At 59.2% G+C, this 14,548-nt stretch overlaps 2 protein-coding genes across 12 annotated transcripts in view; one reads left to right on the forward strand and one right to left on the reverse strand.

Moving 5' to 3' along the window:
- Positions 1-6,737, forward strand: part of MTMR1 (myotubularin related protein 1) — a 65,399-nt gene extending 58,662 nt beyond the window's left edge. For all 9 annotated transcript variants that reach the window (XM_045472173.1, XM_045472175.1, XM_045472171.1 and 6 more), the window contains one exon: positions 5,281-6,737. In XM_045472173.1, coding sequence (XP_045328129.1) covers positions 5,281-5,442 — 162 coding nt within the window. In that variant the 3' untranslated portion in view covers positions 5,443-6,737. The remainder of the gene's footprint in view (positions 1-5,280) is intronic.
- Positions 6,738-7,868: 1,131 nt separating this feature from the next.
- Positions 7,869-14,548, reverse strand: part of CD99L2 (CD99 molecule like 2) — a 97,495-nt gene continuing 90,815 nt past the window's right edge. The window contains exons 8-10 of one of the 3 annotated variants that reach the window (XM_045472177.1): positions 12,981-12,998; positions 11,743-11,808; positions 7,869-10,488 (exon numbers count right to left, since the gene is read on the reverse strand). In XM_045472177.1, coding sequence (XP_045328133.1) covers positions 10,424-10,488; positions 11,743-11,808; positions 12,981-12,998 — 149 coding nt within the window. In that variant the 3' untranslated portion in view covers positions 7,869-10,423. The remainder of the gene's footprint in view (positions 10,489-11,742; positions 11,809-12,980; positions 12,999-14,548) is intronic. The other 2 variants (XM_045472178.1, XM_045472179.1) reach the window with 2 other exon arrangements.

Here is a 14,548-nt window from a genome sequence, read left to right on the forward strand (position 1 = left end):
CACCCATGTGCCTCTAGCAGCTTCTTTTCATACACCAACCCAGATGCCGTTTGCTGGCTTAGAGTTAAACATCTTAGCACCTCTGTCTTTGCTAAAGGTGTATGGATGAAGTAATATTGGTTACTGTGTTGGACTCTTAGTCTCTCCAGTGACTTGGTGAGTTTGTAGACGCTGGTAGCAAAAGAGAAAAAGACCACGTGCTGAGTTGCAGGTAGGCACCCCTTGAAGAAGGGGTAGTCTCTCCCTCCCTGCCACACTCTCACTATAACATTTCCTGAGACTGAAACAAATAGCAGAACGATGCACGGCAGGACCAGAGACTGGAACAAATAGCAGAATGATGCACGGCAGGACCAGGCAGCTGAGCTGTGTTTGCCCTTGGCGTCCAGTGGCTAAGCCCGGGCTGTGGTTCAGGCACCACCAGTTAGGGTTCCCAAGGTGCTCCCCCAAGCCTGTGCCCTGTTGGTCCTGCCCTGCCCTCTCCTGTCCATGCAGGTGGCATGTCGGTGGCTGGGTGTCATCGGTGGTAGTTGGTGGGTAGAGCAATGGAGGCAGCTGTGTGGGGAACAGAGGACCTTCTGTGGGGTCAGAGGACCTTCTACTGAGGGTCTTTGTAGGTTGAGTATTCTTTGGGTTTCCTGGCAGCCTGCCAGGAGCGGGTTTCTGGGGCCTCGTTTAACACCATCGCTTCTGTCCTCCTCAGTAGTTCGTTCTTGCTCAGTGCCTTCGCCATCTACTCAGGAGTGTTTTCGGCTCTCTGTTCGCTCGGGCTGCCATTAACCAAGTACTACACACGGGGGCGCTTACGCAGTGGAGACGTATCCTCTCCCAGTCCTAGAGACGGGAAGCCTGGAGGTCAGGGCGCTGACTAGATGGCTTTCTTCTGAGTGTGCTGTGAGGGAAGAGTCTGTTCCGGGCTTCACTTCATGGCTTGTGGCTGGCTGTCTCCCCCCTGCCTTCACATTGTCTTCCTTTTATGTGTGCGTCTGTGTCCACATTTCCCCTTTTTATAAGGACACCAGTTGTATTGGGGCAGGGCCTCATCTGATGGCCGCATCGTAAGCTGATTACCTGTGCAAAGACCTGTCTCCACATACGGTCACGCTCTGTGGGACTGGGGGTACAACGTCCACATAGGAACTTGGCGTGGCCAGTTAACCCATAACCGCCCCCAAGTCCCACTAACCATGGAGAATACCCAACTCTTCGTTTCACTTTCTAGTCGCCAGGCGCCTGAACCTTGGAGGGACCATCACTTTGGTAACGTTCCCTCCCCGATGGAAAACTCCCTCACTGTAGGTTTCGCTCCAGGAAGTGGCTGAGTGTGCACAGTGCTTCTCCCCTCCTGACCTGTTCTGCTCCCAGCAGCACCGCCCCAGCTGCTCCCCACTTGCCTCTTTCCCTGTTTCTGGCTGCTTTCCAGTCCATCAAACTTCACCTATTGAAAGCTCTTTCCTCCTCTAGACCCTCTGAGTTGGCTCTGGACCATTTTCCAGAACACCGTGGTCAGGGCCTGCCCAGCCCAGTACTTGTCTTTCTGTCGGAGCAGGCCCTGCACCCAGGCCTCAAGTTCCCCTCTTCCCCCTGGTCTGAGGGACTCCATGTCCCTGTAGGTGGCCTGTTAACCCCCCTCCCCAACTCTGGAAATGCTCTGCTTCAGCCTGGCACCATGCCAAGAGCTGGTCCTCTGAAAACCTTCTTTAGGAAACCTTCCCTGATTGAAACTTCCCTCCGTTTACTGTAAGAAGACCTACCTGTTGTCCTTGTGTACCAGGCAAATTTCTAACCGAGAGTAAGGGGCCATTAGCCACTTCCTGTGTTATGGCACTGAGTATTTCCTCTGCTCTTTTCTCCGTAAAACAAACATTATACATACAGTCAAGTTCTTTGGTCAGTGGTTAGTGTTTTAAATACAGGTTTTCAATTTTATTTGTGGCCGGTGAGCCATCAGTAACTAATTTCAAATGTTTTCTGCTTTTGCCTGTGCTGATAGTGTCCATCCTGTTAGCTCTGTGGCATCTATAAAGAGTGCCGTGGAGCTAGCTGACCATTGCCCATGGCCTCCAGAAAGCCTCCTCATAAGCATGGTCCCCGAATCCTTCTCTCTTCCCTCTTCTGAGTGACCCATACCTCCTGCGACTCCCCATTCCCTAGTCACGTGGCCAAAGTTGGCCACATGATGGCCCACTGGGCACGGGACTGGCTTCCCGTGGCCACCCGATGGCTCCAGCTCTCCATGCCTTCTACCTCCCTGGCGCCCACTGTCCCATCATCTAAGCTCCAGATTACGTCCATCGGACTATGGTGACAGCTTATTTCTATTTGTTTCTCAGACTTTGTGTTCTGCAAGGGTAGGCCTCTGCCATAATTGCTTGTTATTAGATTGAATCCTCCCCCAAATGAGAGCCACATGTGAGAGAGAAAGTGGGTGTGGGCCCAGAAGCATCCGGGAGCCAGAGGTGGCCAGCCCCGTCAGCAGCTTCTGTGGTGGCTCACAGCTGAGACAGTCTGAGTGCAGGTGCACTGCCCTCCTTCCATGGGGGCCGGCTTCCAGAACTACACTTCTTTCCGACCTTTGCTGCTTTATTTTGGAATGCCAGATCAGGGGGCCCCTTAAGCACTTCTTTCCAGTTGCTCGAGTCCATTTTCCTTAAGAATCCAGGCCAGCATCTGCCTTTCTGCAGCTCCCTCCTAACTGGCATGTGCTTCTGTCCTCCTCAGGCCCTTTGCCAAGTCCTTTCCTGGGTGGTTCTATTTCGTGTGTCATAGCAACAAGGAGGAGGGGCTGTAGTGTAGAGTGGAGGGAAGTCCCTTCTGTGAAATCACTCAGGGAGGGTTACCAGATGGTATTCTTGGTGACACAAAGGACAGGTGGTCAGGGGGCTACCTTGAACCTTAGCACAGAAAGCCCGCATAGGCACTGCTGCTGGAATGAAGGGTGTCCCGTGGGCCCCCGCTCTTGCTGTGGCGGCACTAGCTCCCACATGGTCTCTCAAACCCTGCGAGCCGCAGGCCGCCTTCCTTCCCGACCACGCTCAGGTCCTTACACGTGTGAGCAGTCAGCTTCATCGTGGCCATCACAACAGTGATGGGAACTGGAGCCCTCGCTGCTCTAAGTCCAGACCCTCTGGTGGGCCTCTGGGCGCCAGGGGATGCTGATGACCTCCTGCCGGGCAGAGGGAAGGGCCAGAGGAGCCGTGGCTTGTCACGTTCTCGCCACCTGGCACGTGTAGTTACAGAAGGGAAGGGTGCCCACCGGCCAGGGCCAAAGTCCCTCCTATCAGTGGCTCGATGCCTCTTGTGGGTGGGGTCCCGAGCTTCGCCGAGACCTCGTGTGAGCAGGAGCACGAGTGTGAAATGGGTCCCTCCAAAGCTGGCCTGCGGCTCTCCGTGCTCCCCTTGCACCATGCAGTATGGAAGGGAGAACGGAAGGTGTCCTGAATGCGGCTGGCACGGAGGCATGTTGGGGAGCAGGCAGGGCCCAGGGGGGCATCAGAGGCCAGAAAGGTGGACAGGCCAGGCTGCCACAGGGTTCGTGGGACAAGCTCGTCGTGGTACTAGGCACATGGAACTTAGGGGACGGGGAGGGCTGTGGCAAAGGGATCGGTGAGAAGGCTGCTGTCAGTGTGATGGGTGGGGATGGGGAGCAGGCTGGGGAGAAAGGGCAGGGGACTAGCCTATTTGGCCCCTTTCCTCTGAGGAGGAGGGGGCTGGATTGGCTGCCCTGAGAGTAGCTCCCTGGGCATCCGTCAGAAGATGGCTGGGTGGGGAGGAGGGCCAGGTGTCTGTCTCGTTTCCTTTGGGGCCCTCTTGGCTCGTGGCTGACACGCGCTAGCACCCACTGAGTGAGGTCCCCAGCTGGGCATTTTCTCAGTGAGCATGTGTCAGATTTATTGTAAAGGACATATGAGGAAATGCAACATGGAGATGTCAGACAATCGTCTCGGGCCTTGGGCGCATGTGGAATCGTGCAGTCCCCTGCACGGGCTGCCCCTCTCTGAGGTCACGGTAGTAACAATAGTTTGACTGCAGAACGTTCCCTCATGTGATTCCCTGGGAACCAAGTGATCCTGCAAGAGGCTCCAAGGCTAAGAGGGGTGCTGTTGCCCACATCACGGTGGCCTCTGGGATCAGCCGCCAATAAGGTAACTTTCCCTTGCTTTTGGGGGCCATTGACATCAGATGCACATTGTCGTCCGTTCCCTTCTTCCTGTGGCCTGCTCAAGAGTTTGTTTCTTGCTGGTTCCCAGGCACCCAGCTCTCCTCCTCCTCTGCCTCTCCCCCTCCCTCCTGTCCATGTGTCTTATCTGTGTCTGCCTCCTGGTTCCTTCCGGTGAGGCTGATCGCCATCAGCAGCCCTGACAGGAGAGCTCACAGTCTCCAGGGAGCTGGCTGAGGCTTTGGGGAAAGTGCCACAGGCAGAAGGGACAGCACATGCATGGCGTCTTTTAAAACCTGGAAGATTCTGGAATGTAGGAGGGGACAGGAGGCGGGACCTGGGGAGAGATGAAGAGAGGCAGGCTGGGGCCACACTGCACGGTTTTGAGGCCAAGGTCAGGGCCGCAGAAGGAAGCCACTGGACGCCGTTAGGTAGGCATCACATAGCCTGGGTGAGGCTTAGGGCCCAGGCGTGTGGCTGCCGTGTGCACACTGGATCGGGGACAAGGGGAGGTGAGTGGGCAGAGACAAGGAGAGAAGCCCCCCCACGTGGTGCCTTCTCTCCCGGGTCTGCCTCACCCCCAGCCTGGGAGCCCCAGGAGGGAAAGGTCAGGTCTTGGGTCTCTGGGCTTGCTAGGGGAGGGAGTACATGCTGTGACCCCAGTAGTCAGACCTGGTGTCCTATATGTCTCAGTGTGGTGGGGCTGGAGGTGCTGTGCACAGAGCCTGTCCTCCCTGTGCAGGGAGGCTGCTGGGCCCCCAGAGGCTCCACTCTTCCGGCACCATCCTGTCCAGGGGCTGCTGCCTAAGCCTATTGCGACCGATGAAAACGAACACAACTTCAGGTTGTAGAAGGTGGTGATTTAATACTCTTCAGTCAGCAGGGCAATTTATAAAAATGCAAAACCGCAGAGGGCAGGGGGGCTGGGCACTGGTCACCTTTCTGCAGTGTCCTTAGTTGACTGCTCCTCCCTGAACCAGCCGAGCAGTGCGCCAGCTGCCACCCCTGGCTGGGGGGGGAGGGTGGGGGGACACTTGGCAGATGGTGTGGCAGGCTGATCGCACAAGGCGCCTGGTGCCTGGGGACAGGCCCGCTCACTGCGGTGGTTTCTGCCTCCCCAGATGCCCATTCACCAGAATCTCAAGGAGCTGCTGGCCGTCAAGGCGGAGCTGCAGAAGCGGGTGGAGGACCTGCAGCGGGAGGTGGCCACGCGCGCCTCGTCCTCGTCCGAGCGGGGCTCGTCACCGTCGCACTCGGTCACCCCCGTCCACACCTCCGTCTGACGGGGTGTGGAGGGCGGCACTTCCGGCGACTCCAGTGGGCGAGGACGTCCTGCCCGGTGGCCCAGGCGAGAGACCGCAGCTTGTGCTCTGCTCTTCTAGGCTTGGGCCCGACGTCCTCCCGTTCTGGAAGGCACTTTCAGCCACTGACCGTTTGTGTGGCTAGGATCGCTCCCACCGTCGTCAAGTGCTTTTTGTTCTGTGACCCGTGCCCCTCCTGCCGGCGGTTTGTGGCGGTGCCTATTGCACCTACCCCGTGAACCGCCCGCCGGTCTAGCCGCTGGGGACGGGGAGGGAGCATGGGGTGCGGGGCTTCAGGTCTCTCTCCAGTTCCTTGGAAGGTAAATCCTTCATTTTCAAATGCACCCCGTTCACTTCCAGACTGCGTGTCAGCCACGTGGCTTCCTTCAGCTCTTTGCTCCAACCTGAAAAACGTTTCGAGCTGAACTACTGGGTGGGGGCAGGCCCACCGCTGCCACCACGTCTCCCGTCCCCTTCATGCAAGGGGCCTCCTGCACCAGTTACTGCTGTGTACATAGAAGGCATTTTTAAGAAAGAGAAACCGGTCTTTATTTTCCTATGCCCTTTTTTTACGTTTAGACAAGGAGGTGTCCGCTTCCACGGGCTGGGCAAGCCCTTGCGCACAAAGCTCACGCCAACTTGATGTGGTACATCTGGCACGTGATTCGAACAGGGCCCTGGAGATGGCACAATGTCCTGTCCTCCCCCCAGACACCCGTGCTTGCCTCCCGGGCCGCGGCACCGGCCCTTCCTTTACTGCCGCCGGCCGTGTGTGCCCACACGAGCCTGCCCCGTCCCGCAGCTGCCTGTCGGAAAGGTTTCTCGTTTTACAGAGACCCTGCAGCTCCGTTTGTTCTCGCCACCGCATGGCCATCGTCCCCAGCTGCCCCCGCTCTGCCAGGTGCGTTCCCCAGCTCCGCTTGCTCGTGCGGCTGCATGGTGACCCTCGGCTTCCCTGGAGCTCCCCTGAGCCAGCGGTGGGGTGGCCCAGGGTGGGGTGGGGGTTCTGGAGCAGGCGGTGCCACCCTCCCCTGGAGGTGACCCCGAGACCCACCTGTGCAATTGAGAAGCAGAACAGACCGTTCTCCTGGAGTGTACCTAGCACAGAACTCTAAAACAACTTGAATACTGTTACCTAAGCAGTTCTTTTTGTCTTTTATTTAAGTGTACTAGAATGTAAAACCTTTATCGTTCCGATTTTTAAAAACTGGTACAGTATCGTATTTGCCTCATCTGATGCACTGTATTTCGATCTGTAATTAAAATAATATGTTTGCTCCGCGGTCTGGTTTTTTAAATTCCGATTTTTCCCGGAAAAATCGTTTCCCGGAAAACGACAAAACCTTCAATACCTGTTATTTTATGTGTCAAGCACAGTCAATAGACATAAAGTGCCTTTACAGGATTTAATTCATTTACTAAATCATAAACACAGTCTCTCACGGCTTGAGTGTTTTGGCCCAACTGGGTAAGTACTCCGATTTTAACATCTGAAACGCTCCTCACACATAAGCCTGAGAAAATGTTAACCCCATGGGTCCGGGGACCCCAGAGTCAGGTGCCACTCCGAGGGGGCCAGGTGCTCTTTCCAGGCCCTGAGTCCTAGAGCCGGAAATGGGAGACTCCCAAGAAGCACCGGGTCCGTACCCCAAGTCTACAGCAGGCACAGGGGCCTTTTGGGGACCTTTCGCTGCCCCCCCGTGGGTCTCCCTTCTCGTAAGGGCCTAGGGTCCATGTCCCCCCTGCAGCAGTCACCGCAGCTGTGGTCCCCAGCGGTGACACTTGAGCCACGAGGCTGGGAGGGCCGCCTGCTGTGCCGGCCCCCCGCCGGCCATGGAGACCTCCTTCAGCGAAGCCTCACCTGGCGGGTGTGCGTGCGAGGACTCGCCGCTGTTTACTATGTGGCCGGTGCGGCACACACGGGCGAGGACCCAGTGCCCGCCGCATCGCGCTCAGCTCTAGTGTCCGGCTGTGCTGTTTGTGAGCCAAGCCACAGGGTTAGGACAAGGGCGCCGTCGCTCCCAAACAGCCATCCTGCAGTACGGCTGGAATGAGCAAGGCGACAGCACACGCCTCCGCCCCGGACCCCGGCCGGCTGTGAGGACGGCGAGCATGGGGACGGCCTCTGCCCGTCTCCAGCCAGCCCCGGACACCGCCACCCCCGACAGTGGACCTCGCACACAGCAAGTCCCTGTGCGGCTCCGGGCCCCAGCTCCTGGTACCGGAGGAGCTACCCAGGAGCCCAGACACCAAGCCATTCACCAACGGGTTACATGGGAGGACTCGAACCTTCTGGAGAAATGCCTCAGGCTGCGGAGGAAGGGAATAAGGTCACCTCCTCATCACGAACTCCCTCAAGAAAGAAGCCTCACTGGACAAAGGAAGTGCCTTCACGACACGATGAGCTGTTAGGTTCCATTTTGTTTAATGCAAACACAAGACAGTTGACAATTCACGTTGAAACACAAGCACACAAAAAGTACAGAGGATTCTGACCCAGCCTCCATTTCTTCTTCCTCGGACAAAGCGCACAGGCACTCCCAGCTCGGCGGGCCCCACGGCACCCCGCCAGCCAGCGACCACGTGCCCTTCCTCCCGCGCTCAGTCATCCACACTGCGCCCCCACCACCCGGTTAAGCTAAAACGGGTCACGTGTTCTCCACTGGCCCTTCTAGTTCCCGCGGGCTTCCACATCATCTGGGGGCAGGCCTGGGGCCGTCAATGCAACGTTCAATTAGAGTTCCAAGAGGCGACGCTTCTGCGGGCATTGGTGCCCAGCACCCCGAGGGGCGGAAGCTCTGCAGTCAGATGGCCCAGTGACTTTCCAGGCCCGGCCCGTCACCAGGAGGGCCGGGCGCTGGGGTACGGCCGTTCTCACAAGGGAGCGCAAAACAGGTCTCTTAACTGAAGTCGCTGCTGTGAGCGAAGGGACTCGCACGCAGCACTGACTGTACATCAGAGCGGTGGGAGTGCAGGGTCTCCGCCGCCACAGAAGCCCCCCTGTAAAGTCACAGCTGACAACGGGGGGCAGGGGCACAGCACACACAGCCTCCTTCCGGGCCACCGTGACTGACTTCTCGGACTTCCCCGTGGCAGGGAGAGAATTTACCACGCACGGCCACTGCCTTGTTTTTCTTCCTTCGAAATGCCTCGGGGACCTCGCGGGGCAGCCATCCGGACTGGGGGAGCCGCCCAGCGCCGCCCTGATCCCTGCCCAAGTCCTACCACCTAGGACACTGGGTGGCGGCAGGCCAGGGATCCAGAAACCCTCTACAGCTGCCCAGCACCAGCCAGGGGTGGGGCCGTCGGCCCTCACCGTCCGTGGCAGGGATGAGCCCGGCCAAGTCGACGACCCTGAGGCTCTACGCAGAGGGGTCTCCTCAGTGCCACACGCCCGCCTCGCACGCACACGGTCGCGCTGGGGGAAGGGGCCTTTCAGGGCCACGGACATGGGTCTGCAGGGCAGCCTGGGGATGCGCGCTGCAGCAGAGGACCATCCCATGTGTGTTTTTATGACAGCTGCAAACCCCAGCACACGAGGCGTGTGTTCTACAACCTGCAGGGCCCGCCCCGATTCGACCGTTTTGTTACAAGTTGGACTCGCCTCATCCCAGCTCAGCCGACGCCAGGGCGCTAACACACAGCCCGTACGATGCTTGGGGCTGTTGGCGGCGAAAGGGGGCGCGTGCAGTCGTATCTATGGGACCCCAACTTCCTGCCGACCTATGCTTCTGGAAGTGCTTTTGGACACGACACGCTGATTATCAGTGGACGGTGGCTCCACAGTTTAGCTCGGCCTCAGCAGAGCTCCCGGGGACAGGACCACATGGGGGCCAAATGGAACGTTCCAGGAAGCTAGCCCAGACCAGACAGCTCCGGGCCGGGTGACAAGCCAGGCCCTGGGTTCTGGTATTTAGCGCAGTGAGCATAACACCCCAAAGGCTCTTCAGAACAGGCCAGGCAGGGGAAGTGGACACACGGACTCAGCCAGGTTTCAGTAAACCAAGGGCACGTCCCTTTCCCCATCCCCCTGCCACGTCAAATACAATTTCAAGCAAACAACATGCATGCTTCCAGCTTCGCTGCTCGTCCTTGATGTCTGTAGCTTTTGCGGCTTAAACAAGAATACAGAGTGGAAGGGGAGCACTCATTTCAATGCATCAACGATTCCTAAAAACTAATCACATCAGCCGGGAGACGGCACCAAGAATTAGACCCGAGAGTCACAGCTTCCTACTTGTCCAGAAGGTTCCTAAACTCTCAGGGTAGGACTATCCAAACATGCATGTTTGCCCTTCAAGAAATGAAAGGCCACCACTTGGAGCAGCTGTCTGGGAGCCCAGCAGTGTAAACGCTGGGACCGGAAAGAAGGGCCGAAAGTCGCCCTCCCCCCCGCCTCCACTGCCCCCGGACCCCGACCCTCACTAGGTGGTGTGTGTGTGTGTGTGTGTGTGTGTGTGTGTGTGGTTACCTGATGCTCGCCGGTTTGCTCCAAGCAAACCAGGTTCTTGCTGGATCCCTACGCATAGATAGCACTTGGAGGCCACTGCCAGGGCCACGCTGAGTCAACGCAGCGTGTGGGGGATCACACGACCCTGGGTTCAGAGTCTCATCCCCTGAGCAAAAAGGTCCTCCCACCCTCCCTCATCTCGGTCTCCCCAGCCCCCAGCTCCTTCAGGCCCGGGGACAGGCTGGCCCTGGGGGGGTGGCGGCCCGGCGACTCCGGGGCTGGTGCTGGCTCTCCGCCAGAGCCGGCTCTCGGATTCCACACCGAGCGTCTTCAGGGCCCCTGTGGCGGGGCCGGCACGGAAGCCAAACTCACACACACCCACAGCTCTTCTGGAAAACTTAAGACGAGAAGCCAATGACGACAGCGAAGCAGTACGGCAGCTGGGGGTCCAGAGGAAACAAGGAGCCGGTCGCAAGCGGTGGCACCATGTCCGCCCGCTGCGGAGCGGGGCCCTCAGATCCGGGGCGCGTCGGGGGGCGGCGGCTCCGCAGACTGCGTTTGCAGCGTCAGGTATTTCACTAGGGAGAGAAGGCAGCGGTCAGGAGGGCGTTGTTTCCACCCCGCACGGAAGGTACACATGCACGATCAAGCCCCTGCTGGGGCGGAAACCTGCTTCCTGGCCTGTTGTGTCCAGAGGCTGGTGCAGCTCAGCCGCTCCTAGCCAGCCTCCCCTCTCGCACGCCCTCCATCCCCAGAGAGGAGGAGGAAGCCAGGCAAACCCTGTAGACAGCCTCTGTTTCCTCATCTGGAAAATGGGAATGCTCCTGACTGGGCTTGCTGGCCAGTGGTAGAGGCGTGTGAAGGGCTCGCTGTTTTAAGAATTACTACAGCGAGGGGGGCACCGCGGGGGCTCCGTCGGTTGAGTGTCCGACTCTTGCTCGCGGCTCGGGTCACGATCTCATGGTTTCGGGAGATCAAACCCCGTGTTGGGCTCCGCACGGACAGCACGGAACCTGCTCGGGATTCGGTCTCCCTCTCTCTGTCCCTCCCCAGCTGTCTAACTAAATAACCATAAAAACAAATAAAAATTACTACAGCGAATGCCACCGTAGAGTCTGTTTTCCTCTGTTTTATTCCGGAACCGCAGAGTCCAGTCAGCGTAGGACTTCCGGGTACCTGGCCTAAGCAGCAGCGTGCGCCACTTTTCCCCGTCACCCAGCACCGGGCCTGTCCCCACTGCGGCCTCCAGCTCCAGTGACAACGCACCCCCGGGCTCCCCGCCTGCTCCTCATCTTCACCGGCACATTGTATCTGCGACACGTATCTGCCTTGAGAGGCTGGCCGCTCCTCACGAAGCCTCCAATCGCCAGGGGCTCCTGCACCCAGAAAGTGCTTCGGTGCAGGAGGGGCAGGCAGGGAGGGCCGAGGGCTGGGATAAGAAGCTGTGTTTTAGCCGAGTTCCCTCGGGCCTGTGGCAGTTTTCAAGATGAAAAGTTACGGGTCTAATTTGAAGGATGCCCCGCAGCTCCATTGGCATTTGTGTGGGAGGCATCGGTTGTCGCCGGCAGGGAGCACGGTCCCAACAGTGTGCAGAAGTCCCTGATGTGCCAGCAGACAGCCCTGGCTGTGGTCCCTGTGCCCCTGGTGGCGTGAGGCTGGAGACTGCCTCATCAAGGGCAGAGCACAGCAACCCCTGGGACCCCGTAGCCCCCTGCCCTGGCTGGAAATTCTAGAAACGGACGCCTCTGTGCTTCCCTAGCAAAGCTGTGCTTAGTGCCTGGCCCACCGACTAGCGGCCCTTCAGCAAGAGACCATGAGCCCTAAGTTCTCACCTTGGGGTTCCTCACTCACAACGGCTTCCAGGTTCTCTCCCTTCACGTAGTCGGCATTCAGACCCTCTGCAAAGGGCAAAGGGCAGAGTTGGTGACTGACATAGAACCAAAGGGCCCCCGACCAAGCCCAGGGGCTCTCGTCACTGTCCTCAGAGATGACACAGGGCAGTGGCCTCTGACCGCTGTCCCCGTAGGGCAGGCGCTACCCCGTGTGGGACCAGGGACAGGACAGAAGGCACCAGATGGCAGGGTCAGCACTACCCACGGGTCCACATGCCAGCCCAGGGGCCAGGAGGGTGGGGAAGGAGCCAAGCGCCACATGAGTGACTGACAGATGCAGGGTGGAGGGGCAGAGGGCTGAACGGGGCTCCCGCCTCCGGCCTTCCCAGCAACACCCGCAGCCCGGGGCCAACAGGCTCCTCCAGCCCAAAGCGGTACGTGCTGTCCCCACCCTAGTGCAGAGGAACCCGGGCCCACCCACCGCTGCTCTGGTCGGTCCTATGGCCTTTCTCCCCAGTGACTTCCATGAGGGGCTTGGGGACTCTCCAAGCATCCGCCACATGCCATCACTCGGGTCCCTGAGAGGCACCGTGTGGGTGCAAGAGCCCGAACTCGGGACTCAGAGCGAACCCCCGCCTGCTGCTACTTAGGCAGAGTCAGGAGTCCCTGTCGTGGCCCAGGAGAAGCCGGGGACCGGAAGCCCGTAGCAGAGCCCAGGGCCCGTGGGAAAATTGGGCCATGGTTCTCAGCCACCACACGACTGAGCGGGTGCCGGTCTCCGTCCCGCTGCCGCCCCAGGCTACACCCAGGCTCCCTGCCTGCCTGCCCCAGTGCTTGCCGAGCTTAAGGTAGACAGCACACGGGCCCGGGAGGAATGTGGGCACTGCTCAGTTGTGGGTGTGGCTGGGCCACCATCTGGGACAAGGCAGGTGAGGGACCCAGGGAAGCTGTCTTCTGCCCGTGGGAAGCCCTGTCGGTGTGCTCCTCAGCGATGACCACCAGTGGGCATCTGGGTTCCCGACGGGGCCCCTACCCACCAGTCCATGCGTCCCTGCAGCCAGACCCACTTGGTCTGGGGACCTGGCCGGCACCCTCCCAACACACACCAGGGCAAGCTAAAGATGGTTATGGTCACAGCCAAGTCGGTGAGTGCCAGGGAAGGGGTCAGGGTAGACAGCAAGAACAGCGGGGTGGGGAGGGTGGACGACGAGGAAAATGAAGTCAAAGCATGTCATTACCTTGACCTTCTGCTGCATCTGAAGGCAAGACACAAAGCTTAGGACTCTGGACCTCGCCCCCAGCAACAGACCACAGGGGCCTCCTGTGAAATGCACTGACCCTGTCACTGTAACTTTGTCACTGAGGGCAGAGACAGAAAGCAGAAAGTCCCCCAAGTTTGGGCCCCTCTGGTGGCAGCTGAGGCTGGAGGTCCCCGAGAACCACAACGGGGACAGGCTCTCCTAGTAGCCACACGCCATCTCCCTGGGGCTTCCCGGTGACGGGGTGCAGGACGGTTTCTGCTCTGCCTTTCCCGACCTGCATGCAGCTGTGGCCGTGGCCACCGTGAGTAGAGGCTTGGCGGAAGGGGTGGGAATGGCAAGTCCCGGCCCCCAGCTTCTCAGGGAGCTTAGTTACTCCACAAACATCCATGGGCTGCTCCCAGTTCCAGCCCAGCCTCGGTGCCAGGGACACATCAGTGGACAAAGCGCACACAGTCCTGAGAGTGATAGGGGTGGGGGCAGGGCAGTCACTGCCACAGGAACCAAGCCCAATTCCGCCCCACTGGCCCCACGCCCGGCTGGCGGGGGGCGCCGTGGCCGCACTCGGCACAGGCTGCCAGGGCAAGCAAGTTTCCTGGGAGGGTGCCCAGGCCCAAGGGTCAGAGCAGCCAGGTGAGGAGGGGGGACAGTGGAGCGCAGAGCACTCAGGGACAGGAGTTTGGCTGTGGGGGACAGAGGTTGCCGGCGTGGCTGGAGCTAAACCAGGAAAGGCTTTCGGTGGCCAAGCTCAGGGGCTGGACCGTGACCTGGAGGTCAGCGGGGAACATGGGAGGTCCAGGCAGAGCTGCCCCCTCTGGCCGCGCAGAGAAGACTGTGGGGGGGAGATCGGGGCAGGCAGGAGGCTGACGGGACCGTCCACATGGATGCTTTCAGGTGTCCCCAAATTGGACTGGCACTTGCCCTTGGTGCCCCTCCCCCCGCAGCCCCAAGACAGACATGCGGACGCACAGTCACGAGGCCTATTTGCTGCTTTCCCCCTTCCTGTCCCTACCTCCTGGCACCTGTGTGGGACACAGTGCTTCCCGTCAACGGTCCTCCGATGCTGTTCCCTGTCTCCTCGCTGATAAAGCGAGGATGCCCTCAGACCCAGCGGGGCGAGGACCCCCATCCGGCGCCGGGGAGCGCCAGGCAGGTGGGGAGCACACAACGCCTGGGAAGCCGTTCATACTGTAACTATGGGCCCAGCTTTTAGATAGGTTCCCCGTTGGGGTGTCTGGGTGACTCAGTCGGCTGAGCGTCCGACTTTGGCTCAGGTCATGATCTCACGGTTCGTGAGTTCGAGCCCCACATGAGGTTCTGTGCTGACAGCTCACAGCCTGCTTCAGATCCTCGGTCTCCCCCTCTCTCTGCCCCTTCCCCTGCTCATTCGCTTTCAAAAATAAACATTAAAAAATGTAAATAGTTTCTCTTTTATCCAACCTGCTTCCTAACGTCTTCACACCATCTCCTGGCATATGAGCCATCTTGCCCAGCTTTGATAACAACGGACGGTACGCATCTCGGTGGTGGGGCAATGCCATACCACA

Source organism: Leopardus geoffroyi, chromosome X (assembly GCF_018350155.1).
Source record: "Leopardus geoffroyi isolate Oge1 chromosome X, O.geoffroyi_Oge1_pat1.0, whole genome shotgun sequence".
Taxonomy (NCBI): domain Eukaryota; kingdom Metazoa; phylum Chordata; class Mammalia; order Carnivora; family Felidae; genus Leopardus; species Leopardus geoffroyi.